General features: G+C 56.8%; 1 protein-coding gene across 2 annotated transcripts in view; it reads left to right on the top strand.

The window, feature by feature from the left end:
• The window catches only part of znf318 (zinc finger protein 318), an 84,664-nt gene that overhangs the window by 37,231 nt on the left and 21,161 nt on the right, over positions 1–26,272 (top strand). For both annotated transcript variants that reach the window (XM_072500313.1, XM_072500314.1), the window contains exon 3: positions 575–1,936. In XM_072500313.1, coding sequence (XP_072356414.1) covers positions 575–1,936 — 1,362 coding nt within the window. The remainder of the gene's footprint in view (positions 1–574; positions 1,937–26,272) is intronic.

The following is a 26,272-nucleotide window of genomic DNA, read 5'->3' as shown; positions in this document are numbered from 1 at the left end:
CTCTTTCCAAGGACCGGTGCAGACTCAATGGCCCGAATGGCCTCCTTCTGCACTGTAAAATTCTATGATTTTAACTGACTGAGCATTGCTGTTAAAGCCAGCATTTATTGCACACTCCTAATTGCCCTTGAAGTGATGGTGAGCCACTTTGTTGACCACTGAGGCTTACTAGACCATTTCAGAGAACCACAGTGATGTGGGTCTGGATTCACCTGGAGGCCAGACTGGGTAATATAATTTTTTGGTTTCTATTGGAGGCGCACATCTGCACTTGACCTTTAATATTGGTGCACAGAAAATTCATTCTGCACATGGATGGATAAAAGGAGAGGGAATATTGAGCAGATAGTATCTCTTGAATTGCTTTCCAACATGTCCGTTTGTCGAAACAATTCCAAGAGTGGGAGAAGTAAATGGACTGCAGGTGCAGAACATACACTATCTTTGTTCATTCAGTTGTTCAAAAGTTGCAATTTGGGTTGCATGCATCTTTAACAAGCAATGTTTAAATAGAAATGGACCAGAATATGTGACCTCCGAATGACTTGTGGCTCTTTTATTTCTTTTGCTTTAGTTCGACGAGTATCATGGTGTCACAGTCAAGGAAAGTCCTGAACATCAGAAAAGTTATGTTCCACCGCAAAACTTTGTGCGGGTGCCACTACCTGAGTCGAGCTTTGCTGAGACTGAACAATTTTCTTTCATGCGAGACACCAGAGATCTACTTCGAATCACTGAGCAAGGTGGTGTCCCTGGTCTAACAAATAGCAATTTCCTTTATGACCGGGATATTTCAGCTAAGCATGGCACAAAATCCGAACCCGTAAGATCTACTGAAATCAAGGACCGGGCCACAGACTTCCTCCTCCCACATGAACGAGCCAGTCAGGATGGGAGTGGTTTCTCTCGTATTCTTGGCTTTTTGGAAGAAGTTGAGAACAGCAACTTACAAGAGAGGAGGAAGCGCAACTTGCCGGATATAGAGGATGAGGAAACATTTCTGTATGGAGAGGATACGGAAGGGAAGTCGGCATCTGCAAAGCTTAGAGCTACTCCTCCTCCAAGCCGGAATCTCCTGCCTGTAAGGCAAACCAGTCTGCCTGACGGAGAGTCTAACTTTGCAAGTGTGAAACCTGATAAGGAGTATGAAAAGATCCATGATTTGCTGAAAACCATTGGACTGGATATCGGAGTAACGGAGATCAGCAAGTTGGCAGCCCGTACACAGGAGAGGCTCCATGGGAAAAAGCCTGCATCTCAATCACCTGACCGCCCCTTGGAACCCCATAAATCCAGTTCCTGTGATAAACTGAGAGACCGAAACGAGGCAAAATCACCAGAACCTCATAAACAAACTCATGCAAAATCTTACCAACAAGAAAATGTCTCGGGTCCTGTGGTGAGAGAGAGCAAGGAACCATTTAGTCGAGAAACAGCTGTGACCGCTAATGAACCTGAGAGAGCAATTCCACGATGTCCTGCTGTAATCACTCCAACAATCCCGAAGCCTGGTATATTGCCAATTCCTTCTCCAAACTATGTCATGCCACCTTATGGGCGATATCCAATGCCTCTTTTAAATTTTCAGCCAAATGCGCCACCTCCTAACTATAATCAATATGATCCTTACCGCTCATTCCCTGCACCTCCCTGGCCAATGTACCGACCCCCACATGTCCCTGAGCCATATGTTCAACAACCAAGTAGTCCATTGATGATGGTTATGCAGCCAAAGATCAACCGACCAAATCTGCGGGTCATTAAAACGGTTGCAGGTCCCAGCGACATTACAGACCACAAACGAGAGAATTCTGTATTGGTGAAAGTACAGACAACACCTACTGTACCCCATATTCCAATAGCATCCACAAATCAAATCAAACTGATGCCCAAGTCTGCTGAGAAGGAGAAGAGGAAATCTGAACAGAAACAAAAGGTTTGTTACTGTTTCTTGTGTAGTTTAATGTAGCACAAAAGGTTTACTATTTTTCTCAAATAAAAGCGCAATACTGCAGATGCTAGAAATCTAAAATAAAAACAGAAAATGCTGAATAAACTCCGCAAGCCCGAGTTAACTTTTGCCTATAAATGATCCATCAAAATGGAGAGTGACGTAGTTGATTCTGAGACTAGGTTCCAAATTTTAATAAAGGAAAGTACGATGATATGAGGCACGAGTTGGCCATGTGGATTGGCAAAAGTTACTTGAAGGGATGATGGTGGATCGGCAACGGCCATAATTCAAGGAGTGCATGGGTGAACTGCAACAATTGTTTATTCCAGTCTGAAGTAGAAGGGAAAAGGTGGCCAAACCATGACTTACCAGGGATATTTCAGCTAGTATTAGGTCTGAGGAAGAAGCATACAAATTGGCCAAGAGTGACAACAGACCTGAGGATTGGGAGCAGTTTAGAATTCAACAAGGGGGGATCTAAGGGATTGATTAAGAAGGGGAAAATATAGTGTAACAGGAAGCTTGTGTGGAGCATAAAACTGACTGTAAAAGTTTCTATAGTTTTGTGAAGAGAAGAAGTTCACTGATTTACAGTCAGAACCGGGGGAATTTGGAGCCTGTGAATGGGGAGCGGGAGAGGAGGGTGTGCCACACAATGGGAGGAGTCGAAGGGGAGGCGGGAGTGGCCGGGGTCAGCAGGAGTCAGCTGACTTGCGGAAGTGCAATGGGGGGAGTAAACCAGCTAGGATGGGTCCTAGCTCGGGGGGGGTGTGGAGGAGAATCGAATTGCTGCTGCTAAGATCAAGGAGGAGCTGGAGCGAGTGGGGGGGGGGTCGAGACGGGGGTATGCCGCTGTGGGGAACGGGCCGGGTGCGGGTGTGGCTGGCCGAGGAGGGGGTCAAGACTAGTAGGCGGGGGAGGGGGGCGGGTAGCCCCCTGATCCGGCTGATAACCTGGAATGTAAGGTGACTGAATGGGCCGGTTAAGCGGGCCCGCGTGTTCGCGCACCTGAAGGGGCTCAAGGCGGATGTGGTTATGCTCCAGGAGACACACCTGAAGGTGGCAGACCAGGTAAGACTGAGGAAAGGGTGGGTAGGTCAGGTGTTTCACTTGGGGCTAGATGCCAAAAATCGAGGGGTGGCGATCTTGGTGGGAAAGAAGGTGTTATTCGAGGCGTCGAGCATTGTGGCAGATAATGGCGGTAGGTACATAATGGTAAGTGGTAAGTTGCAGGGAGAGAGGGTGGTACTGGTCAATGTGTATGCTCCGAACTGGGACGATGCGAGTTTTAGGCGGCGTATGTTGGGTCGGATCCCAGACTTGGAAGTGGGGGGCCTGATAATGGGGGGAGACTTTAACACAGTGTTGGATCCTGCACTGGATCGTGCCAGGTCTAGGACGGGTAGGAAGCCGGCGGCGGCTAGAGTGTTGAGGGGATTTATGGACCAAATGGGAGGGGTGGACCCTTGGAGATTTGCAAGGCCGGGGGCTAGAGAATTTTTGTTCTTCTCACATGTCCATAAGGCTTATTCTCGAATCGACTTTTTCATTTTGAGTAGGGCGCTGATAGCGATAGTAGAGGATACCGAGTAATCGGCAATAGCCATTTCGGACCACGCCCCGCATTGGGTGGACTTGGAGATGGGGAGGAGAGGGACCAGCGCCCGCTGTGGCGCTTGGAGGTGGGGCTGTTGGCGGACGAGGAGGTGAGCGAGCGGGTCCGAGGAAGTATAGAGAGGTACTTGGAGACCAACGACAACGGGGAGATCCGAGTGGGGATGGTACGGGAGGCACTGAAGGCGGTGGTGAGGGGCGAGCTGATCTCCATCAGGGCCCACAAGGAGCGGGGGGAGAGGCTGGTGGAGGAGATGGTGAGGGTAGACAGGAGGTATGCGGAAGAACCTGAGGAAGGATTGTTGAGGAAGAGGCGCAGCCTCCAGGCCGAATTCGACCTGGTGACCACCAGGAAGGCAGAGGCGCAGTGGAGGAAGGCCCAGGGGGCGGTCTACGAGTATGGGGAAAAGGCAAGCCGGATGCTGGCGCATCAGCTTCGGAAACGGGACGCAGCTAGGGAGATCAGGGGAGTTAAGGACAGGGGAGGGAGCGTGGTGCGGAGTGGGGTTGGCATCAATGGGGTCTTCAGGGACTTCCACGAGGAATTGTACCGATCCGAGCCCCCACGGGAGGAGGGAGGGATGGGCTGTTTCCTGGACCAATTGAGGTTTCCAAAGGTGGAAGAGTGACTGGGGGCCCCGATTGGGCTGGAGGAGCTGATCCAAGGGATAGGAAGCATGCAGGCGGGGAAGGCACCGGGGCCAGACGGTTTCCCGGTCGAGTTCTATAAAAAATATATGGACCTGTTGGGCCCGCTGTTAGTTAGGACCTTCAATGAGGGGGGGGGGGCTTTACCCCTGACGATGACCCGGGCACTGATCTCCTTGATCCTGAAGCGGGACAAGGATCCCCTGCAATGTGGGTCTTACAGACCGATTTCCTTGCTAAATGTAGATGCCAACGTGCTGGCGAAGGTCTTAGCCACGAGGATTGAGGATTGTGTGCCGCAGATCATCCATGAAGACCAGACGGGGTTTGTGAAGGGGAGACAGTTGAACGCGAATGTGCGGAGGCTTTTGAACGTTATCATGATGCCGGCGAGGGAGGGGGAGGCGGAGATAGTGGTGGCGATGGACGCTGAGAAAGCCTTCGATAGGGTAGAGTGGGGGTACCGGTGGGAGGTGCTGAAGAGGTTTGGGGAGGGGTTTGTCAGGTGGGTTAGGCTGTTGTATGAGGTCCCGATGGCGAGTGTGGCCACAAATAGGAGGAGGTCCGAGAACTTTCAGTTGCACCGAGGAACGAGATGGGTGTCCCCTGTCCCCCCTGCTCTTCGCACTGGCGATTGAACCCCTGGCTATGGCACAGAGAGTCGAGGAACTGGAGGGGGTTGGTGCGGGGTGGGGAGGAGCATAGGGTGTCACTTTATGCGGACGACCTGCTGCTGTATGTGGCGGACCCGGTGGGAGGAATGCCAGAGGTAATGAGGATCCTTAGGGAATTCGGGGACTTTTCGGGGTACAAGCTCAATATGGGGAAGAGCGAGCTGGTCGTAGTTCAGCTAGGGGACCAGGAGAGGGGGATTGGCGAGCTCCCATTAAAAGGGCGGAGAGGAGCTTCAGATATTTGGGGGTCCAGGTGGCCAGGAGCTGGGGGGCCCTGCATAGGCTTAACTTTACAAGGCTGGTGGAGCAAATGGAGGAGGAGTTCAAGAGGTGGGACGCGCTGCCGCTGTCCCTGGCGGGTTGGGTGCAGTCAATCAAAATGACGGTGCTCCAAAGGTTTTTGTTCCTGTTCCAGTGCCTCCCCGTGTTTATCCCGAAGGCTTTTTTCAGGCGGGTTAACAGGAGTATAATGGGGTTTGTGTGGGCGTGAGGGACTCCGAGGGTGAGAAGGGTGTTCCTGGAGCGGAGTAGAGATTGGGGTGGAGCTGGCGCTGCCCAACCTCTGTGGGTACTACTGGGCCGCCAATGCGACAATTGTGCGCAAGTGGGTGATGGAGGGGGAGGGGGCTGCATGGAAGAGGCTGGAGACGGCGTCCTGTGTGGGTACAAGTCTGGGGGCGCTGGCAACGGCGCCGTTGCCGCTCCCTCCAAGGAGGTATACCACGAGCCCGGTGGTGGTGGCGGCCCTCAAAATCTGGGGGCAGTGGAGGCGGCATAGGGGGAAGTTAGGGCCTCGGCGTGGACCCCATTACGGGGGAACCACCGGTTCGCCCCAGGAAGAACAGGTGGAGGGTTTTCGGGGTGGCACAGGGCAGGGATACGAAAGTTGGGGGACCTGTTTGTGGACGGGAAGTTCGCGAGCTTGGGTGAGCTGGAGAAGTACGGGCTCCCCCCGGGGAACACCTTCAGGTACTTACAGGTAAGGGCGTTTGCCAGGCGGCAGGTGGTGGAATTCCCACGGCTACTGCCACACACAGTACAGGACAGGGTGCTCTCTGGGAGGAGGAGGCCTCGGTGGTGGAGTTGAAAGGTAAGTGGGAGGAGGAGTTGGGAGAGGAGATCGAAGAGGGGACGTGGGCAGATGCCCTAGGGAGGGTGAACTCTTCCTCTTCGTGCGCGAGGCTCAGCCTCATACAGTTTAAGGTGCTGCACAGGGCACACATGACCGGGACAAGGATGAGCAGGTTCTTTGGGGTGAGGACAGGTGTGTTAGGTGCTCGGGGAGCCCAGCAAATCACACCCATATGTTCTGGGCATGCCCAGCGCTGGAGGAATTTTGGAAGGGCGAGGACGGTGTCGAGGGTGGTAGGATCCAGGGTCAAACCGGGCTGGGGGCTCACAATATTTGGGGTGGCAGAGGAGCCGGGAGTGCAAGAGGCGCAAGAGGCCGGAATTCTGGCCTTTGCGTCCCTGGTAGCCCGGCGAAGGATTCTCCTTCAGTGGAAAGATACGAGGCCCCCAAGCGTGCAATCCTGGGTCAGCGATATGGCAGGGTTCATTAAATTGAAGAGGGTGAAATTCGCCTTGAGAGGGTCGGTACAAGGGTTATTTAGGCGGTGGCAACCGTTCTTCGACTTTCTGGCAGAACGATAGACATTGGTCAATGGCAGCAGCATTGGTGGGGGGGGGGTGGGGTTTACTTTATTTTTGTTTATGTTATTTACACTGGAAGGGTCTGAGGGTCTGAATACACCTGTTGTCTTAAGTCGGGGTGTTAATGTTAATTTATTATTTAGGTATGAGGGGGAGGGGTTTGGGGGGGTTGCTTTTTTAGATTGTGTTTTGTACTTAACCCTATTGGGTTCTTTTTTCTCATTTTGTTATTGATATTTTATGAAAACCTTTAATAAAAATTTTTTTTTTTTTAAAGAAACGGGGGAATTTATAATGGGGAACAAAGAAATGGCTGAGCAACTAAATACATAATTTGGGTCTGTCTTCACAAAGGAGGGCACAAACAGGATGCCAGAAATGTTGGAAACAGTGAGAGGGGGGAACTGAAAGAGATCAGTATGAGGAGAGAAATGGTGTTGAGGTAACTGATGGGATTGAAGACCGATATATCCCCAGAGCCTAATAATCTACATCGCAGCGTGCCTGAGGAAGTGGCTCAAGAAATAGTGGATGAATTGGTGGTCATCTTCCAAGATTCTATAGACTCTGGAACAGCTCCTACTGATTTGGAGGGCAGCTGATGTAACCCCACTAATTAAAAAGAGAAAACCAGGAATAAGAGACCAGTAAGCCTAACGTCTGTAATGGTGAATATTCTAAAATCCATTATCAAAAATGTTATAGCAGAGCACTTAATGAAGGGCAAAATCATGCTTGACAAATCTACTGGGATGTAACTAGTTGATTTGATGAGGGGGCGCCAGTGGATGTTGTTTATTTAGACTTTAGAAGGCTTTCAACAAAGTCCCACATAAGAGATTAGCGTGTATAATTGAAGTGCATGGGATTAGGGGTAATGTATTGAGATGGATAGAAAACTGGTTGGCAGACAGGAAACAAGTAGGAATAAATGGGCCTTTTGGCAAATGGCAGGCAGTGATTAGTGGGGTACCGCAGGGATCAGCGCTGGGGCCAGGGCTATTCCCAATATAAATGATTTAGATGAGGGAACGAAATGTAATATCTTCAGATTTGCAAACAACGCAACTGGGTGGGAGGGTGATCTATGAGGAGGATGCAGAGATCCTTCAGTGTAATTTGGACAAGTTGAGTGAGTGGACAAATTAATGGCAGATGCAGTGTAACTTGAGTGAGGTTATCCACTTTGGTAGCAAAAACATGAAGGCAGACTATCTGAATTACCATAAATCAGGAGAAGGAAACATGCGATGAGACCTGCGTGTCCTCGTACACCAGTCACAAGGGAATCATGCAGGTGCAGCAGGCAGTAAAGAAGGCAAATTGTATGTTGAGAGAGGATTCGAGTGCAAGAGCAAGGATATCTTGTGGCAATTATACAGGGTGTTGGTGAGGCTATACCTAGAATATTGTGTGCAGTTTTGATCTCCTGACCTGAGGATGTTGTTGCGATAGAGGGAGTGCTGAGAAAGTTCACCAGACTAATCCCTGGGATGGCAGGACTGACAAATGAGGAGAGATAGAATCGGTTTGCTTTGTATTTGTTGGAGTTCAGAAGATTGGGGGGGCGGGGAGGGGATCTCATAGAAACCGATAAAATTCCAACAGAGCGAGACAGGATAGATGCAGGAAGGATGTTCCTGGGGCTGTCCAGAACCAGGGGTCACAGTCTGAGGAAACTGGGTACACCCATTTAGGACAGAGATGAGGAAAAGTCTCTTCACCCAGAGAGTGGAAAGCCTGTGGAATTTGTTACACAGAAAGCAGTTGAGGCTAAGACATTGCATGTTTTCAAAAATAAGTTATATCTGGCACTTGGGTGAAGGGGGTCAAAAGAATATGGGGGTAGTCTGGATCTATTGAGTTGGATGAACAGCCATGATCAAAATGAATGACAGAGCAGGCTTGAAGGGCCAGCAGTAGTGTAGGAGTCCCCTGGGGTCTTGCTCACAAATCGGTGTTCAATTTTGCACTTTTGAGTGCAGTCAGAGCAAAGCTTCTGACATTACAAGTGGCTTGACTGTACAGGGGCGGAGGAAGAATAGCAGCAGTTTTTCAAGAAATATTTTTCTTCAAGGTGTTTTCATTTTTTATACTAAACAGAAAATATAACTATCATCTAAAAAAAGCCTCCCCACTAGTGGAAAAACCCCCCACACTCTTTTATAACTGTACGGTAAAAAAATAATAACTATCACACCAAACAAAAAGCAAGAACAACCCCACCCACTGACGCTTACAGATCCTTCAAGAAGGAGATGAACAACTTCCATTTCAAGAGGAACCCCTTCTCCAACCCTTTCAAATGGAAAACTATTTTCTCCAGATGCAAAAATTCCGCCAGCCCACCCCGCTGCCTTGGGCAGCTCCAGAACCTGCCACCATTGCAAGATCCGCCTCCGCACTATCAGGGGGGGCAAAGGTCAACACACAGCCTCTCCCCAACTGCACTCCCGGATCCTCCAAAACTTTGAATATTCCAACTCACTGGCTCGGAGCCACCTTCACCACCCAAATCTTTGACCTAGTCTCCGAGAAGGACTCTCAAAACTTCATCCATTTTGGGCAGGACCAGAACATGTGTGGTTTGCCAGCCCCTGTAAACACCGCCCACATCTATCCTCCACCCTTGGGGAAATAACGACTCATACACGACTTTGTCATGTGTGCGCTACACACCACTTTAAATTTAATTATACTTAATTTCTGCACGGGCCCTCACTCCAAACCACCCCCATCCCCATCCAATACCCTACCCAGCTCCTCCTCCCACTTCCTCTTTACAAATTTGGAAGAACCCCAGCCCCAAACCAAACCGCCCCAATACTTCAAAAAGGTTCTCGCAATCAACTTGGTTAAACGCCTTCTCCGGATCCATGGATATTATCAACTCCATTTCATGACCCGTCAGGAGTATCATCACACTCAACAACCTCTCAATGTTTTTGACGATAACTCGCTCCTTCATGAACCCTGTTTGGTCCTCGGCTATCACCCCTCCAGGCATTCCTCCAGGCGCATCGGCAACACAGTGGCCAACAACTTCGGGTTCACATTCAGAAGCGATATCGGCCGATAGGACCCACACTATTCCAGATTATTTTCCTTAAAATAAGCGAAATCGATGCTTATGCCAGGATAGGCGGTAGTTCCCCCTTATCGAATGAGTTGTTAAACATTTTCACTGCAGGTGGCCCCAACTCTGTCGTCAACGTTTGTAGAATTCTGCTGAGAATCTGGGCCTGGAGCCTTCCCAAATGCACCTCATCACCTCCTCCAATCCAACCCTTGACTGGCGCATCCATTTCTCTCACCTTCCATGAGACTAGTCTGGTCGGGGGGGGAGGGGGGCGACTCCAAACCGCCCCCCCCCCCCAAACCAACTACTCCATTAAGAAACTTCCAAGTCAGCAACTCACCTACATCCATCCCCTCCCCCAATCCAAACAAAGAAAACTCCACTGTCCTAGGCTCGCTGTCCCAATCCAAAAACAGAACAAGTAAACCCGAAAAAAAGCACCCCTGCAAGCAGCCACCAACCCCCAACCACCACCAGTTCGATGAACTGGCATTTCTGCATCAATGTAATCCCCACCGAGGCTAAGAACACACTTCCCTTGTAACAAATAAAAAGCCCACATACCCACCCTACCACCTCGAGTACCTCCACTCACACACACCCCTGCCCTTCGCAGCATATCCCACATATGCTAATACACATTCCCACAATCTAGGCGGCAAACATTACAAATCTCTACTGTTATACGTTAACAATGCAATAATACACAGGAGCACAAAACCTAAGTCCTTCAACTTCTCTCTCTCCTCCTCCCCCCCCCCCCGCCCCAAAAATAGTATCTAAAACAGTCGCTTGCCTCCTCCGGCATGTTTTAAGTAGTACTACTTTCCCTCACCTCTGATCCACAAGCGAGCTGGGTATATAATCCCAAATCTCACGTTTCCCTGAAGTGAGCAGCCTTGGCTTTGTTGAACCCGGCCCTTCTCTTGGCCAGCTCCACACCCAGGTTCAGGTAGATACAAACTGTATGCCCTTCCCAGGTGCATTCACCCCTTTCCTTGTCCAAATACCGATGGACCATACGATGGTTGCTTGCGGTAACTCCCCAGCTCTCTGCCTCTTCAATGATCGATGGGCCCGATTGAATTCTGGAGGGCCAACTCTCCCCTACCAGCGGTCCGAAGATCCTGCCGCATACTTCGTGGCAATCGTGCTCTCAATACCTTCCAACGGCCCCACAATCCTCAAGCTCTGCCTCCTTGAGTGATTTTCCAGGTCATTCACCTTCTCCTTCAACTTCTTCTGCCCTTCTGGCATAATAAGCATTTCTGCTTCCAAAGAGGCAATCAGATCTTTGTGGTTAGCCACTGTTTCTTCCACCTTCTGGAGTGTTGCCTTCTCCGCCTCCAACCTCTGTTCCATGGTCTCCAGGGTAATCCAAACTGGCTCTGCCACTCTCCCCAGATCCTCTGAGGCTGCTAGCTAATGCAACTCAAATTCGACCAAGAAAAATTTGACCTAATTCTCCATTGACCAATGTGTGGGTAATGACGCCCATAGGTCCCTCCACCATCTTTTCCTCTGTTGCGCCACGCGGGTCCTTGTTTGATAACTCCTCGACATCATCCACCGAAGGAGAATATCTTGTTCTGTACTGGGAGTACTTTCTTCACCTGCAACACCACCGTAAGACAGGCAGAAAGGATCAAATTGTCCGTCCCCAGGCAGGAGTCGCCTTATGTGCGACCACTTACTCCATGGCCAGACCAGAAGTCCCCAGGAAGAGTAATAATAATAGTGGATTCATTAGTCAGGGATGCAGACTGGTGATTCTGCGGTCAAAGACGTGACTGCAGGATGATGTCTTGCCTTCCCGGCCAAGGTTAGGGATGTCACTGAACAACTGCAGGACATCCTAAAGAGTGGAGAGTAAAAAGTCAGGCCATGGTACATGTTGGTACCAACGATGTAGGTAGAATGCATGATAGGTCTTGCATCAAGAATTCAGGGAGCTCGGCAGTAGATTTAAAAAGCAGGACTTCTAAAGTTGTAATATCTGGTTTACCCCCGGTGCCACGTGCTATAGAAATAGTAAAATAGAGCAGATGAATGCGTGGCTCAGAGTTGGTGCAGGAGGGAGGATTTTAGATTTTTGGATCATTGGGACTGTTTCTGGGGAAGGTGGGACCTGTACAAGAGGGATGGTCTGCACCTGAACCACACTGGGACCAACATCCTTGCCAGTGCTGTTGGGAGGAGTTTAAACTAGTTTGGCAAGGGGAGGGGGACACAGTGTAGAAACACATCATACTGTCGTAAAGGAAGCAAGTCAGAGTGAGTTCAGCTATGTTGAATGTCGAGAGTAAGATGAGACTGGATGGTCTTTACTTTAATGCACGGAGTGCATTGGGTTAAACTGCTGAGTGTGGATTGGCACAATTGCAATTGTGACATTGTTGCCATCACAGACATGGTTAAGGGAAGGGTAGGACTGGCAGCTTAACATTCTGGGGTATAGAATCTTTAGGTGAGACAGGAGGGTGTAAAAAGGGAGGTGGTCTTGCATTATGAAGATATCAATTACTGCAATGAGGTTAGATGATATTTTGGAGGGTCTTCAAATTAGGCTTTTTGGGCAGAACTCAGGAATATAAAAGGGGCACATTACTGGGAGTGTATTTACTGCATTGGGAAATAGAGGAGCAGATATGTACACCATTCACTGAGGTGTGAGGAAGGCATAATGTGATTGGATAGAATTCTAGAATCGCTGCAATGCAGGACGTCATTTGGCCCATAGAGTCTACATGACCCTCTGAAAGAGAACCCTACCTAGGCCCACTCCCCACCCTATCCCCGTAACCCCACCTAACCTTTGGCCAATATAACAAACAATTTAGCATGACCAATCCACCTAGCCTGCATATCTTTGGACTGTGGGAGGAAACCGGAGCACCCGGAGGAAACCTACACACACACACTGGTAGAAAATGCAAACTCCACGTAGGCAGTCACCCAAGGCTGCCTCCGGGGCCTCATGCTATCTCCTATCTACCTGCAGGATCTCCTCCACCAGCCGAGCCACCTTTGCCCATATTGTCCTGTCCCTGTGCGCCCGAATCAATATAAATTCCCCCCTGACCACTGCCGTAAGCGCCTCCCATAGCATGATGGCCAAAACCTCATCCATGTCATTCAACTCCACATAGTCCCGAATGACAGCCCTCACCCACTCGCACACCACCTTGTCTGCGAACAACCCCACGTCTAATCTCCAATGCAGGCGCAGCATATTTTTTAAAAGCTCAAAACATGGCTCACTGAAGCTTGCTGGAAGCGAGATACATTCATATGCAGGGATCTGTTCTCTGCAACAACAAAAAAGAGGAATATGTTCATGCCTTGGAACTTTGTTATCACATGGGTACTTGGAGAGCCCGTTACTTTCTCCATGGCAACACTTCAGCCAATCAAAGTCAAATTGCCAACCGATCAGCACCCATTTTTCTCCTATGGTGTAAATTCTGATGGTTTGCAATTTGACATTCTTGCGTTTGACCCGTTGAATGAAAGAGGAAAGGTTTCCATTTTCAGAAATTAAGAACTTGAGCTTGAGGAGAGAGGTTGGTAAAGTTAGGACTGTTGTTGGAACAGTGAAGGTTAAGGAGTTTTCAAAAGAATTAGGTTTTTATAGAGTATAGAGGGGATAAATATTGAACCTGCTGACTGTGCCTGGTGGTCCCATGTGAGTAAAAAGTTTGAAAGGGATTTTGACAGGTTCTTGAGATAAGGAAATGTGCAGGGCTGCAGACATAAAACATGATAGTGGGACTAAGTAGAACTGTTGCTTGAAAGTGTCAGCACAGATCTATAATAATAATCGCTTATTGTCACAAGTAGGCGTCAATGAAGTTAATGTGAAAAGCCCCTAGTCGCCACATTTGGCGCCTGTTCGGGGAGGCCGGTATGGGAATTGAACCCGTGCTGCTGGCATTGTTCTGCATTAAAAGCCAGCTGTTTAGCCCACTGTGCTAAATCAGGTTGAATGACCCCTCCTGTTGTTGTTTCAGTGAGATTGGGCAGGAAAGCATTGGAATAGTCAAATCTCAAGGTGACAACAATATGGATGATATTTCAGTAGCAGAGGAGCAGTAATGATGCAGATATGTGGCCGGAAACTCAACTCGGGCAAAAATAACGAAGGTGTGATCAGTGTCAGAGTTGCTAGAGAAATGAATGCAGTCCATAACGGGAGAACTGTATTTGTGGCAGTAAGCAAATATTATGACTTTAGCCTTCCCAGTAATTGGAGGGATCTTATGCTCATGTAGTGGATGAGCGACAATCAGTGTGAAAGATCAGACGATGAGAGGTCCAGTGCTGGTTGGTAGATAGAACATAGAACATTAATATACAGCCAGGATCTAGTTGAAAGGCAGGGGAAGCTCAAGGGGCCTACTGGTAATTCTTTGTGATTTAGGGCGTCACGTTAGCACAGTGGTTAACACTGTTGCTTCACAGTGCCAGGGTCCCAGGTTCGATTCCCTGCTTGGTCACTGTCTGTGAGGAGTCTGCACATTCTCCTCGTGTCTGCGTGGGTTTCCTCCGGGTGTTCCGATTTCCTCAAGCAAGTCCCGAAAGACGTGCTGCTCGGTGAATTGGACATTCTGAATTCTCCCTCTGTGACCGGACAGGCGCCGGAATGTGGCGACTAGGGGATTTTCACAGTAACTTCATTGCAGTGTTAGTGTAAGCCTACTTGTGACACTAAAGATTATTATTTATTTTTAATTGTGAAAACGTTACATATCGCTGCAGCATCCATCCACATAAGATTATGGATAAAATTGGAGCGAAGAATGTGAAAGTTACATTTATTATGAATCCACTGTGTAACAATAATAGCTATGTAGTAACTTTAAATGTGGATTTTGGAGGAGGATGGTACAGTCAGCTGTATCAGAGCCGGCTAACTGATCAAGATGCATGAACGGGCTAGTTCACCACAATGACATAGGATGTGACCAAAACTATTCTTAATATTACAAATGGCATCCTGTGTGATTGTGACAAAGATAAACTGTTCCTCCTCATCTTTCTCAACCTGTGTTGTCTGCAGCTTTTGGCACGGTTGACCACACCATGCTGTCAGTTAATCTGTTGCTCCAGCCCTCATCTTTCCCTTGTAACTTCTAGACTTGGCTATTGCATCACACTCCTGATTGGTCTCCCACATTGCGCAGCACATTCATACCGCAGCACGGTAGCACAAATGGAAAGCACCGTGGCTTCACAACACCAGGGTCCCCGGTTCGATTCCCCACTGGGTCACTGTCTGGGCGGAGTGTGCATGTTCTCCCTGTGTCTGCGTGGGTTTCCTCCAGGTGCTTTGGTTTCCTCCCACAGCCCAAAGACATCCAGGTTAGGTGGATTGGCCATGCTAAATTGCCCTCCGTGTCCAAAATGGCTAGGAGGTGTTATTGGGTTACAGGGATAGGGTGGAAGTGAGGGCTTAAGTGGGTCGGTGCAGACTCGATGGGCCAAATGGCCTCCTGCACTGTATGTTCTATTCACTCCATAGCCTTGTGGTCTTCTGCCAGGATCCTAACATACACCAACTCACATTCATCCACCATCATTTGTAATCCACATTGGCTCCGAGTCCATCAATGCCTTGATTTTGAAATTCTCATCCCTCGTGTTCAAATCCCATCATGACCTTGCATCTGTGACTATTCCCATAACACTCTTGAGAAATCTCTGCTGATCTAATTGCAGCCTCTTGAGCACCATATCACCCTCGTTTTTAATTGTTCCATTACTAAGACATTAGCTGCAACTCTTATGCTCTCTCTCTCTTTCGCCCTCTCTCTTTCGCCCTCTCTCTCTTTCGCCCTCTCTCTCTTTCGCCCTCTCTCTCTTTCGCCCTCTCTCTCTTTCGCCCTCTCTCTCTTTCGCCCTCCCTCTCTTTCGCCCTCCCTCTCTTTCGCCCTCCCTCTCTTTCGCCCTCCCTCTCTTTCGCCCTCTCTCTCTTTCGCTCTCTCTCTCTTTCGCCCTCTCTTTCGCCCTCCCTCTCTCATGCCCTCTCTCATGCCCTCTCGCCTCACTCATGCCCTCGCTCATGCCCTCACTCTCTCGTGCCCTCGCTCTCTCTCGTGCCCTCGCTCTCTCTCGTGCCCTCGCTCTCTCTCGTGCCCTCGCTCGCTCTCGTGCCCTCGCTCGCTCTCATGCCCTCGCTCGCTCTCATGCCCTCGCTCGCTCATGCCCTCGCTCGCTCATGCCCTCGCTCGCTCTCATGCCCTCGCTCGCTCTCATGCCCTCGCTCGCTCTCATGCCCTCGCTCGCTCTCATGCCCTCGCTCGCTCTCATGCCCTCGCTCTCTCTCATGCCCTCGCACGCTCTCATGCCCTCGCACGCTCTCATGCCCTCGCACGCTCTCATGCCCTCGCACGCTCTCATGCCCTCGCACGCTCTCATGCCCTCGCACGCTCTCATGCCCTCGCTCTCTCTCATGCCCTCGCTCTCTCTCATGCCCTCGCTCTCTCTCATGCCCTCGCTCTCTCATGCCCTCGCTCTCTCTCATGCCCTCGCTCTCTCTCATGCCCTCGCTCTCTCTCATGCCCTCGCTCTCTCTCATGCCCTCGCTCTCTCTCATGCCCTCGCTCTCTCTCATGCCCTCGCTCTCTCTCATGCCCTCGCTCTCTCTCATGCCCTCGCTCTCTCTCATGCCCTCGCTCTCTCTCATGCCCTCGCTCTCTCTCATGCTCTCGCTCTCTCTCATGCCCTCGCTCTCTCTCATGCCCTCGCTCTCTCTCATGCCCTCGCTCTCTCTCATGCCCTCGCTCTCTCTCATGCCCTCGCTCTCTCTCATGCTCTCGCTCTCTCTCATGCCCTCGCTCTCTCTCATGCCCTCGCTCTCTCTCATGCCCTCGCTCTCTCATGCCCTCGCACGCTCTCATGCCCTCGCACGCTCTCATGCCCTCGCACGCTCTCATGCCCTCGCACGCTCTCATGCCCTCGCACGCTCTCATGCCCTCGCTCTCTCTCATGCCCTCGCTCTCTCTCATGCCCTCGCTCTCTCTCATGCCCTCGCTCTCTCTCATGCCCTCGCTCTCTCTCATGCCCTCGCTCTCTCTCATGCCCTCGCTCTCTCTCATGCCCTCGCTCGCTCTCATGCCCTCGCTCTCATGCCCTCGCTCTCTCTCATGCCCTCGCTCTCTCTCATGCCCTCGCTCTCTCTCATGCCCTCGCTCTCTCTCATGCCCTCGCTCTCTCTCATGCCCTCGCTCTCTCTCATGCCCTCGCTCTCTCTCATGCCCTCGCTCTCTCTCATGCCCTCGCTCTCTCTCATGCCCTCGCTCTCTCTCATGCCCTCGCTCTCTCTCATGCCCTCGCTCTCTCTCATGCCCTCGCTCTCTCTCATGCCCTCGCTCTCTCTCATGCCCTCGCGCTCTCTCATGCCCTCGCGCTCTCTCATGCCCTCGCGCTCTCTCATGCCCTCGCGCTCTCTCATGCCCTCATGACCTCTCATGCCCTCGCGCTCTCTCATGACCTATCATGCCCTCGCGCTCTCTCATGACCTATCATTCCCTCGCGCGCTCTCTCATGACCTATCATTCCCTCGCGCGCTCTCATTCCCTCGCGCGCTCTCATTCCCTCGCGCGCTCTCATGCCCTCGCGCGCTCTCATGCCCTCGCGCGCTCTCATGCCCTCGCGCTCTCTCATGCCCTCGCGCTCTCTCATGCCCTCGCGCTCTCTCATGCCCTCGCGCGCCCTCATGCCCTCGCGCGCCCTCATGCCCTCGCGCGCCCTCATGCCCTCGCGCGCCCTCATGCCCTCGCGCGCCCTCATGCCCTCGCGCGCCCTCATGCCCTCGCGCGCCCTCATGCCCTCGCGCGCCCTCATGCCCTCGCGCGCCCTCATGCCCTCGCGCGCCCTCATGCCCTCGCGCGCCCTCATGCCCTCGCGCGCCCTCATGCCCTCGCGCGCCCTCATGCCCTCGCGCGCCCTCATGCCCTCGCGCGCCCTCATGCCCTCGCGCGCCCTCATGCCCTCGCGCGCCCTCATGCCCTCGCGCGCCCTCATGCCCTCGCGCGCCCTCATGCCCTCGCGCGCCCTCATGCCCTCGCGCGCCCTCATGCCCTCGCGCGCCCTCATGCCCTCGCGCGCCCTCATGCCCTCGCGCGCCCTCATGCCCTCGCGCGCCCTCATGCCCTCGCGCGCCCTCATGCCCTCGCGCGCCCTCATGCCCTCGCGCGCCCTCATGCCCTCGCGCGCCCTCATGCCCTCGCGCGCCCTCATGCCCTCGCGCGCCCTCATGCCCTCGCGCGCCCTCATGCCCTCGCGCGCCCTCATGCCCTCGCGCGCTCTCAAGGGGCTGTTTAGCACAGGGCTAAATCACTGGCTTTGAAAGCAGACCAAGGCAGGCCAGCAGCACGGTTCAATTCCCAGACCAGCCTCCCCGAACAGGCGCCGGAATGTGGCGCCTAGGGGCTTTACACAGTAACTTCATTGAAGCCTACTTGTGGCAAGCGATTATCATTTAATTTTATGCCCGCGTTCTTTTATGCCCGCGTTCTTTTATGCCCGCGTTCTTTTATGCCCGCGTTCTTTTATGCCCGCGTTCTTTTATGCCCGCGTTCTTTTATGCCCGCGTTCTTTTATGCCCGCGTTCTTTTATGCCCGCGTTCTTTTATGCCCGCGTTCTTTTATGCCCGCGTTCTTTTATGCCCGCGTTCTTTTATGCCCGCGTTCTTTTATGCCCGCGTTCTCTCGTGCCCGCGTTCTCTCGTGCCCGCGTTCTCTCGTGCCCGCGTTCTCTCGTGCCCGCGTTCTCTCGTGCCCGCGTTCTCTCGTGCCCGCGTTCTCTCGTGCCCGCGTTCTCTCGTGCCCGCGTTCTCTCGTGCCCGCGTTCTCTCGTGCCCGCGTTCTCTCGTGCCCGCGTTCTCTCGTGCCCGCGTTCTCTCGTGCCCGCGTTCTCTCGTGCCCGCGTTCTCTCGTGCCCGCGTTCTCTCGTGCCCGCGTTCTCTCGTGCCCGCGTTCTCTCGTGCCCGCGTTCTCTCGTGCCCGCGTTCTCTCGTGCCCGCGTTCTCTCGTGCCCGCGTTCTCTCGTGCCCGCGTTCTCTCGTGCCCGCGCGCTCTCGTGCCCGCGCGCTCTCGTGCCCGCGCGCTCTCGTGCCCGCGCCCTCGCGTGCCCGCGCCCTCGCGTGCCCGCGCCCTCCCGCGCCCTCGCCCGCTCGCGCCCTCCCGCCCGCTCGCGCCCTCCCGCCCGCTCGCGCCCTCCCGCCCGCTCGCGCCCTCCCGCCCGCTCGCGCCCTCCCGCCCGCTCGCGCCCTCCCCGCCCGCTCGCGCCCGCTCGCGCCCCTCGCCCGCTCACGCCCCCTCGCCCGCTCGCGCCCGCTCGCGCCCCCTCGCCCGCTCGCGCCCCCTCGCGCCCGCTCGCGCCCCCTCGCCCGCTCGCGCCCCATCGCGCCCGCTCGCGCCCCCTCGCCCGCTCGCGCCCCCTCGCCCGCTCGCGCCCCCTCGCCCGCTCGCGCCCCCTCGCCCGCTCGCGCCCCCCTCGCCCGCTCGCGCCCCCTCGCCCGCTCGCGCCCCCTCGCCCGCTCGCGCCCCCTCGCCCGCTCGCGCCCCCTCGCCCGCTGGCGCCCCCTCGCCCGCTCGCGCCCCCTCGCCCGCTCGCGCCCCCTCGCCCGCTCTCGCCCGCTCGCCCGCTCTCGCCCGCTCGCCCCCCCTCGCCCGCTCGCCCCCCCTCGCCCGCTCGCCCCCTCGCGCCCCCTCGCCCGCTCGCGCCCCCTCGCCCGCTCGCGCCCCCTCGCCCGCTCGCGCCCCCTCGCCCGCTCGCGCCCCCTCGCCCGCTCGCGCCCCCTCGCCCGCTCGCGCCCCCTCGCCCGCTCGCGCCCCCTCGCCCGCTCGCGCCCCCCTCGCCCGCTCGCGCCCCCTCGCCCGCTCGCGCCCCCTCGCCCGCTCGCGCCCCCTCGCCCGCTCGCGCCCCCTCGCCCGCTCGCGCCCCCTCGCCCGCTCGCGCCCCCTCGCCCGCTCGCGCCCCCTCGCCCGCTCGCGCCCCCTCGCGCCCCCTCGCCCGCTCGCGCCCCCTCGCCCGCTCGCGCCCCCTCGCCCGCTCGCGCCCCCTCGCCCCCTCGCCCGCTCGCGCCCCCTCGCCCGCTCGCGCCCCCCGCGCCCCCTCGCCCGCTCGCGCCCCCTCGCCCGCTCGCGCCCCCTCGCCCCGCTCGCGCCCCCTCGCCCGCTCGCGCCCCCTCGCCCGCTCGCGCCCCCTCGCCCGCTCGCGCCCCCTCGCCCGCTCGCGCCCCCTCGCCCGCTCGCGCCCCCTCGCCCGCTCGCGCCCCCTCGCCCGCTCGCGCCCCCTCGCCCGCTCGCGCCCCCTCGCCCGCTCGCGCCCCCTCGCCCGCTCGCGCCCCCTCGCCCGCTCGCGCCCCCTCGCCCGCTCGCGCCCCCTCGCCCGCTCGCGCCCCCTCGCCCGCTCGCGCCCCCTCGCCCGCTCGCGCCCGCTCGCGCCCCCTCGCCCGCTCGCGCCCCCTCGCCCGCTCGCGCCCCCTCGCCCGCTCGCGCCCCCTCGCCCGCTCGCGCCCCCTCGCCCGCTCGCGCCCGCTCGCGCCCCCTCGCCCGCTCGCGCCCCCTCGCCCGCTCGCGCCCCCTCGCCCGCTCGCGCCCCCTCGCCCGCTCGCGCCCCCTCGCCCGCTCGCGCCCCCTCGCCCGCTCGCGCCCCCTCGCCCGCTCGCGCCCCCCTCGCCCGCTCGCGCCCCCTCGCCCGCTCGCGCCCCCTCGCCCGCTCGCGCCCCCTCGCCCGCTCGCGCCCCCTCGCCCGCTCGCGCCCCCTCGCCCGCTCGCGCCCCCTCGCCCGCTCGCGCCCGCTCGCGCCCCCTCGCCCGCTCTCGCCCGCTCGCGCCCCCTCGCCCGCTCTCGCCCGCCTCGCGCCCCCTCGCCCGCTCTCGCCCGCTCGCGCCCCCTCGCCCGCTCTCGCCCGCTCGCGCCCCCGCGCCCGCTCGCGCCCCCCGCGCCCGCTCGCGCCCCCGCGCCCGCTCGCGCCCCCGCGCCCGCTCGCGCCCCCTCGCCCGCTCGCGCCCCCTCGCCCGCTCGCGCCCCCTCGCCCGCTCGCGCCCCCTCGCCCGCTCGCGCCCCCTCGCCCGCTCGCGCCCGCTCGCGCCCGCTCGCGCCCCCTCGCCCGCTCGCGCCCCCTCTCGCGCTCGCGCCCCCTCGCGCGCTCGCGCCCCCTCTCGCGCTCGCGCCCCCTCTCGCGCTCGCGCCCCCTCTCCCGCTCGCGCCCCCTCTCCCGCTCGCGCCCCCTCTCCCGCTCGCGCCCCCTCTCCCGCTCGCGCCCCCTCTCCCGCTCGCGCCCCCTCTCCCGCTCGCGCCCCCTCTCCCGCTCGCGCCCCCTCTCCCGCTCGCGCCCCCTCTCCCGCTCGCGCCCCCTCTCCCGCTCGCGCCCCCTCTCCCGCTCGCGCCCCCTCTCCCGCTCGCGCCCCCTCTCCCGCTCGCGCCCCCTCTCCCGCTCGCGCCCCCTCTCCCGCTCGCGCCCCCTCTCCCGCTCGCGCCCCCTCTCCCGCTCGCGCCCCCTCTCCCGCTCGCGCCCCCTCTCCCGCTCGCGCCCCCTCTCCCGCTCGCGCCCCCTCTCCCGCTCGCGCCCCCTCTCCCGCTCGCGCCCCCTCTCCCGCTCGCGCCCCCTCTCCCGCTCGCGCCCCCTCTCCCGCTCGCGCCCCCTCTCCCGCTCGCGCCCCCTCTCCCGCTCGCGCCCCCTCTCCCGCTCGCGCCCCCTCTCCCGCTCGCGCCCCCTCTCCCCGCTCGCGCCCCCTCTCCCGCTCGCGCCCCCTCTCCCGCTCGCGCCCCCTCTCCCGCTCGCGCCCCCTCTCCCGCTCGCGCCCCCTCTCCCGCTCGCGCCCCCTCTCCCGCTCGCGCCCCCTCTCCCGCTCGCGCCCCCTCGCCCGCTCGCGCCCCCTCGCCCGCTCGCGCCCCCTCGCCCGCTCGCGCCCCCTCGCCCGCTCGCGCCCCCTCGCCCGCTCGCGCCCCCTCGCCCGCTCGCGCCCCCTCGCCCGCTCGCGCCCCCTCGCCCGCTCGCGCCCCCTCGCCCGCTCGCGCCCCCTCGCGCCCCCTCGCGCCCCCGCTCGCGCCGCTCGCGCCCCCTCGCGCCCGCTCGCGCCCCCCTCGCCCCCTCGCGCCCGCTCGCGCCCCCCTCGCGCCCCCTCGCGCCCGCTCGCGCCCCCTCGCGCCCGCTCGCGCCCCCCTCGCGCCGCGCTCGCGCCCCCTCGCGCCCCGCGCTCGCGCCCCCGCGTCGCGCCCCCCGCTCGCGCCCCCTCGCGCCCCCTCGCCCGCTCTCGCCCGCTCGCGCCCCCTCGCCCGCTCGCGCCCCCTCGCCCGCTCGCGCCCCCTCGCCCGCTCGCGCCCCCTCGCCCGCTCGCGCCCCCTCGCCCGCTCGCGCCCCCTCGCCCGCTCGCGCCCCCTCGCCCGCTCGCGCCCCCCTCGCCCGCTCGCGCCCCCTCGCCCGCTCGCGCCCCCTCGCCCGCTCGCGCCCCCTCGCCCGCTCGCGCCCCCTCGCCCGCTCGCGCCCCCTCGCCCGCTCGCGCCCCCTCGCCCGCTCGCGCCCCCTCGCCCGCTCGCGCCCCCTCTCGCCCGCTCGCGCCCCCTCTCGCCCGCTCGCGCCCCCTCTCGCCCGCTCGCGCCCCCTCTCGCGCTCGCGCCCCCTCTCGCGCTCGCGCCCCCTCTCGCGCTCGCGCCCCCTCTCGCGCTCGCGTCCCCTCTCGCGCTCGCGTCCCCTCTCGCGCTCGCGTCCCCTCTCGCGCTCGCGTCCCCTCTCGCGCCCCCTCTCGCGCTCGCGCCCCCTCTCGCGCTCGCGCCCCCTCTCGCGCTCGCGCCCCCTCTCGCGCTCGCGCCCCCTCTCGCGCTCGCGCCCCCTCTCGCGCTCGCGCCCCCTCTCGCGCTCGCGCCCCCTCTCGCGCTCGCGCCCCCTCTCGCGCTCGCGCCCCCTCTCGCGCTCGCGCCCCCTCTCGCGCTCGCGCCCCCTCTCGCGCTCGCGCCCCCTCTCGCGCTCGCGCCCCCTCTCGCGCTCGCGCCCCCTCTCGCGCTCGCGCCCCCTCTCGCGCTCGCGCCCCCTCTCGCGCTCGCGCCCCCTCTCGCGCTCGCGCCCCCTCTCGCGCTCGCGCCCCCTCTCGCGCTCGCGCCCCCTCTCGCGCTCGCGCCCCCTCTCGCGCTCGCGCCCCCTCTCGCGCTCTCTCATCCCCTCTCGCGCTCTCTCATGCCCTCTCGCTCTCCTCTCATGCCCTCTCGCTCTCCTCTCATGCCCTCTCGCTCTCCTCTCATGCCCTCTCGCTCTCCTCTCATGCCCTCTCGCTCTCCTCTCATGCCCTCTCGCTCTCCTCTCATGCCCTCTCGCTCTCCTCTCATGCCCTCTCGCTCTCCTCTCATGCCCTCTCGCTCTCCTCTCATGCCCTCTCGCTCTCCTCTCATGCCCTCTCGCTCTCCTCTCATGCCCTCTCTCTCTCTGCCCTATTCTATTATCGTCTAATGCAACATAGAACATTACAGCGCAGTACAGGCCCTTCGGCCCTCGATGTTGCGCCGACCTGTGAAACCACTTTAAAGCCCATCTACACTATTCCCTTATCGTCCATATGCGTGTCCAATGACCATTTGAATACCCTTAGTATTGCCGAGTCTACTACTGTTGCAGGCAGGGCATTCCACACCCTTACTACTCTTGAGTAAAGAACCTACCTCTGACATCTGTCATATCTATCACCCCTCAATTTAAAGCTATGTCCCTTCATGCTAGACATCACCATCCGAGGAAAAAGGCTCTCATTGTCCACCCTATCCAATCCTCTGATCATCTTGTATGCCTCAATTAAGTCACCTCTTAACCTTCATCTCTAACGAAAACAGCCTCAAGTCCCTCAGACTTTCCTCATAAGATCTTACCTCCATACCAGGCAACATTCTGGTAAATCTCCTCTGCACCCTTTCCAATGCTTCCACATCCTTCCTATAATGCAACGACCAGAATTGCACGCAATACTCCATATGCGGCCGCACCAGAGCTCTGTACAGCTGCAACATGACCTCATGGCTCCGAAACTCAGTCCCTCTACCAAAAAAAGCTAACACACCATACGCCTTCTTAACAACCCTCTCAACCCGAGTAGCAACTTTCAGGGATCTATGTCCATGGACACCGAGATCTCTCTGCTCATCCACACTGCCAAGAATCTTACCATTAGCCCAGTATTCTGTCTTCCTGTTATTCCTTCCAAAATGAAACACCTCACACTTTTCTGCATTAAACTCCATTTGCCACCTCTCAGCCCAGCACTGCAGCTTATCTATGTCCCTCTGTAACTTGTAACATCCTTCCGCACTGTCCACAACTCTACCGACTTTAGTGTCATCTGCAAATTTACTCACCCATCCTTCTATGCCCTCCTCCAGGTCATTTATAAAAATGACAAACAGCAGTGGCCCCAAAACAGATCCTTGTGGTACACCACTAGTAACTGGATTCCAGTCTGAACATTTTCCATCAACCGCCACCCTTTTGTCTTCTTCCAGCTAGCCAATTTCTGATCCAATCTGCTATATCTCCCTGAATCCCATGCCTCCGTATTTTCTACAGTAGCCTACTGTGGGAAACCTTATCAAACGCTTTACTGAAATCCATATACACCACATCAACTGCTTTACCCTCCTCCACCGGTTTGGTCACCTTCTCAAAGAACTCAATAAGGTTTGTGAGGCACGACCTACCCTTCACAAAACCGTGTTCACTATGTCTAATCAAATTATTCCTTTCCAGATGATTATACACCCTATCTCTTATAAACCTTTCCAAGATTAATAATGCTCCTGTGAAACACCTATTTATATCCTGTTGTATTTTCTGACAAACTTCATCACTATCCGCAACTCCTGCATTCTTAGTATCATCCGCAAACTTGCAAATCTGACCCGCTACGTTTTCTTCAAGTCATTTATATATATTACAAAGAGCAGAGGTCCCTGTACTGATCCCTGCGGAACACCACTAGTTCCAGACCTCCATTTGGCAAAACACCCTTCCACTGCTACCCTCTGTCTCCTATGGCCAAGCCAGTTCTGGATCAGTTCAACTATATCACTCCTGACCCCATGTGATCTAATCGTTTGCACCAGCCTGCCTTGCGGGACCTTGTCAAATGCTTTATTAAGGTCCATGTAGATAACATCCACAGCCTTTCCCTCGTCAATCATTTTTGTCACCTCCTCAAAAAACTCAATTAAATTAGTGAGAAACAAAACCATGCTGTCTGTCGCTAATAAGACCATTCACTTCCAAATGTGCATAGATCCTATCTCTGAGAATCTTTTCCAACAATTTCACGTTCACTGACGTCAAGCTCACTGGCCTATAATTACCCGGGTTATCCTTGCAACCCTTCTTAAATTACGCTACAACATTGGAGATCCTCCAATCCTCTGGGATCTCACCTGTGGCCAATGAGGACGCAACAATTTATATTAGATGCGCAGGATTGCATCCTACTTAAGGCACCCTACTTAAATCCACCCGATCCCTGTAACCCCACCTAACCTTTTGGACACTAAGGGGCAATTTAGCACGGTCAATCCACCGACCGTGAACATCTTTGGACTGGGAGGAAACCAGAGCACCCGGAGGAAACCCACATAGACACGGGGAGAAAGTGCATACTCCGCACAGACTGTCTGCCCAGTCCGGAATTAAACCTGGGACCCTGGAGCTGTGAGCCACCAGTGCTAACCACTGTGCCACCGTGATGGCTTTGCGGAGGTCGTGCCTAGATTTCCTGTATCGGTCAGGGTCACCTGTCTTGAACGTCTCAGACCTGGCCTTCAGTAGAGAATGATTATCCGGATTGAACAATGGTTTCCGGTTGGGGAATGCACGTACAACCTTGTTTAGCATGCAGTCTTGCTGATGAAGTCTGTGACGGTGGTGGCATACTCGGTTAGGATGTCGGCTGTGTTCTTGAATGTGGATCAGCCCACTGACTCCAAGCAGTCGCGTAGGAGCTCTTCTGATGCCTCGGACCAGTATTGCATGACCTTCTTAACCAAATTCTCCCGCTTAAGTTTCTGCTTGTATGCTGGGACAAGGAGCACCGTCTTATGGTCCGATTTTCTGAAGTGCGGTCAGGGGGTGGATTGATAGGCGCCCTGGATGTTTGTGAAGCAGTGGTCAAGAATGTTGGTGCCCCTGGTGGGACAGGAGATGTAGGTGACTACACTTTTGAGGTTGGCCTGGTTGAATTTCCTGGCCACGATGAACAAGGCCTCTGTGTATTCTGTTTCATTCTTATTTATAGCAGTGTACAATTTAGCAAGCGTCTTCTTCACTTCCGCCTGGAGTGGGATTTAGACCGTTGTGATGATGGCAGAAGTGAACTCCCGTGGTAGGTAGCACTTCATAGTCAGGTATTCCAGGTCCGGGGAGCAATAGTTTGTCAGGATCGCCACGTCCGAGCACCAGGAGGAGTTGATGTGGTTGCAAACCCAACCTCCCTTAGCTTTGCCTGATGACAGCGTGCAGTCCATCACGGTGTATTGAGAAACCTTCAGGTTGTATGGCACAGTCCGGTGAGGTAGGGGTAATTCTTGGCTCCGTGAACTAGGGAAGGGGCGGTACTGGACCTGGTATTGGGGAATGAGCCCGGCCAGGTGGTAGAAGTTTCAGTAGGGGAGCATTTCGGG

Source organism: Scyliorhinus torazame, chromosome 4, assembly GCF_047496885.1.
Source record: "Scyliorhinus torazame isolate Kashiwa2021f chromosome 4, sScyTor2.1, whole genome shotgun sequence".
Lineage (NCBI taxonomy): Eukaryota > Metazoa > Chordata > Chondrichthyes > Carcharhiniformes > Scyliorhinidae > Scyliorhinus > Scyliorhinus torazame.
The sequence above is the reverse complement of the archived record's forward strand: the minus strand, read 5'-3'. Positions and strand labels throughout refer to the sequence as shown.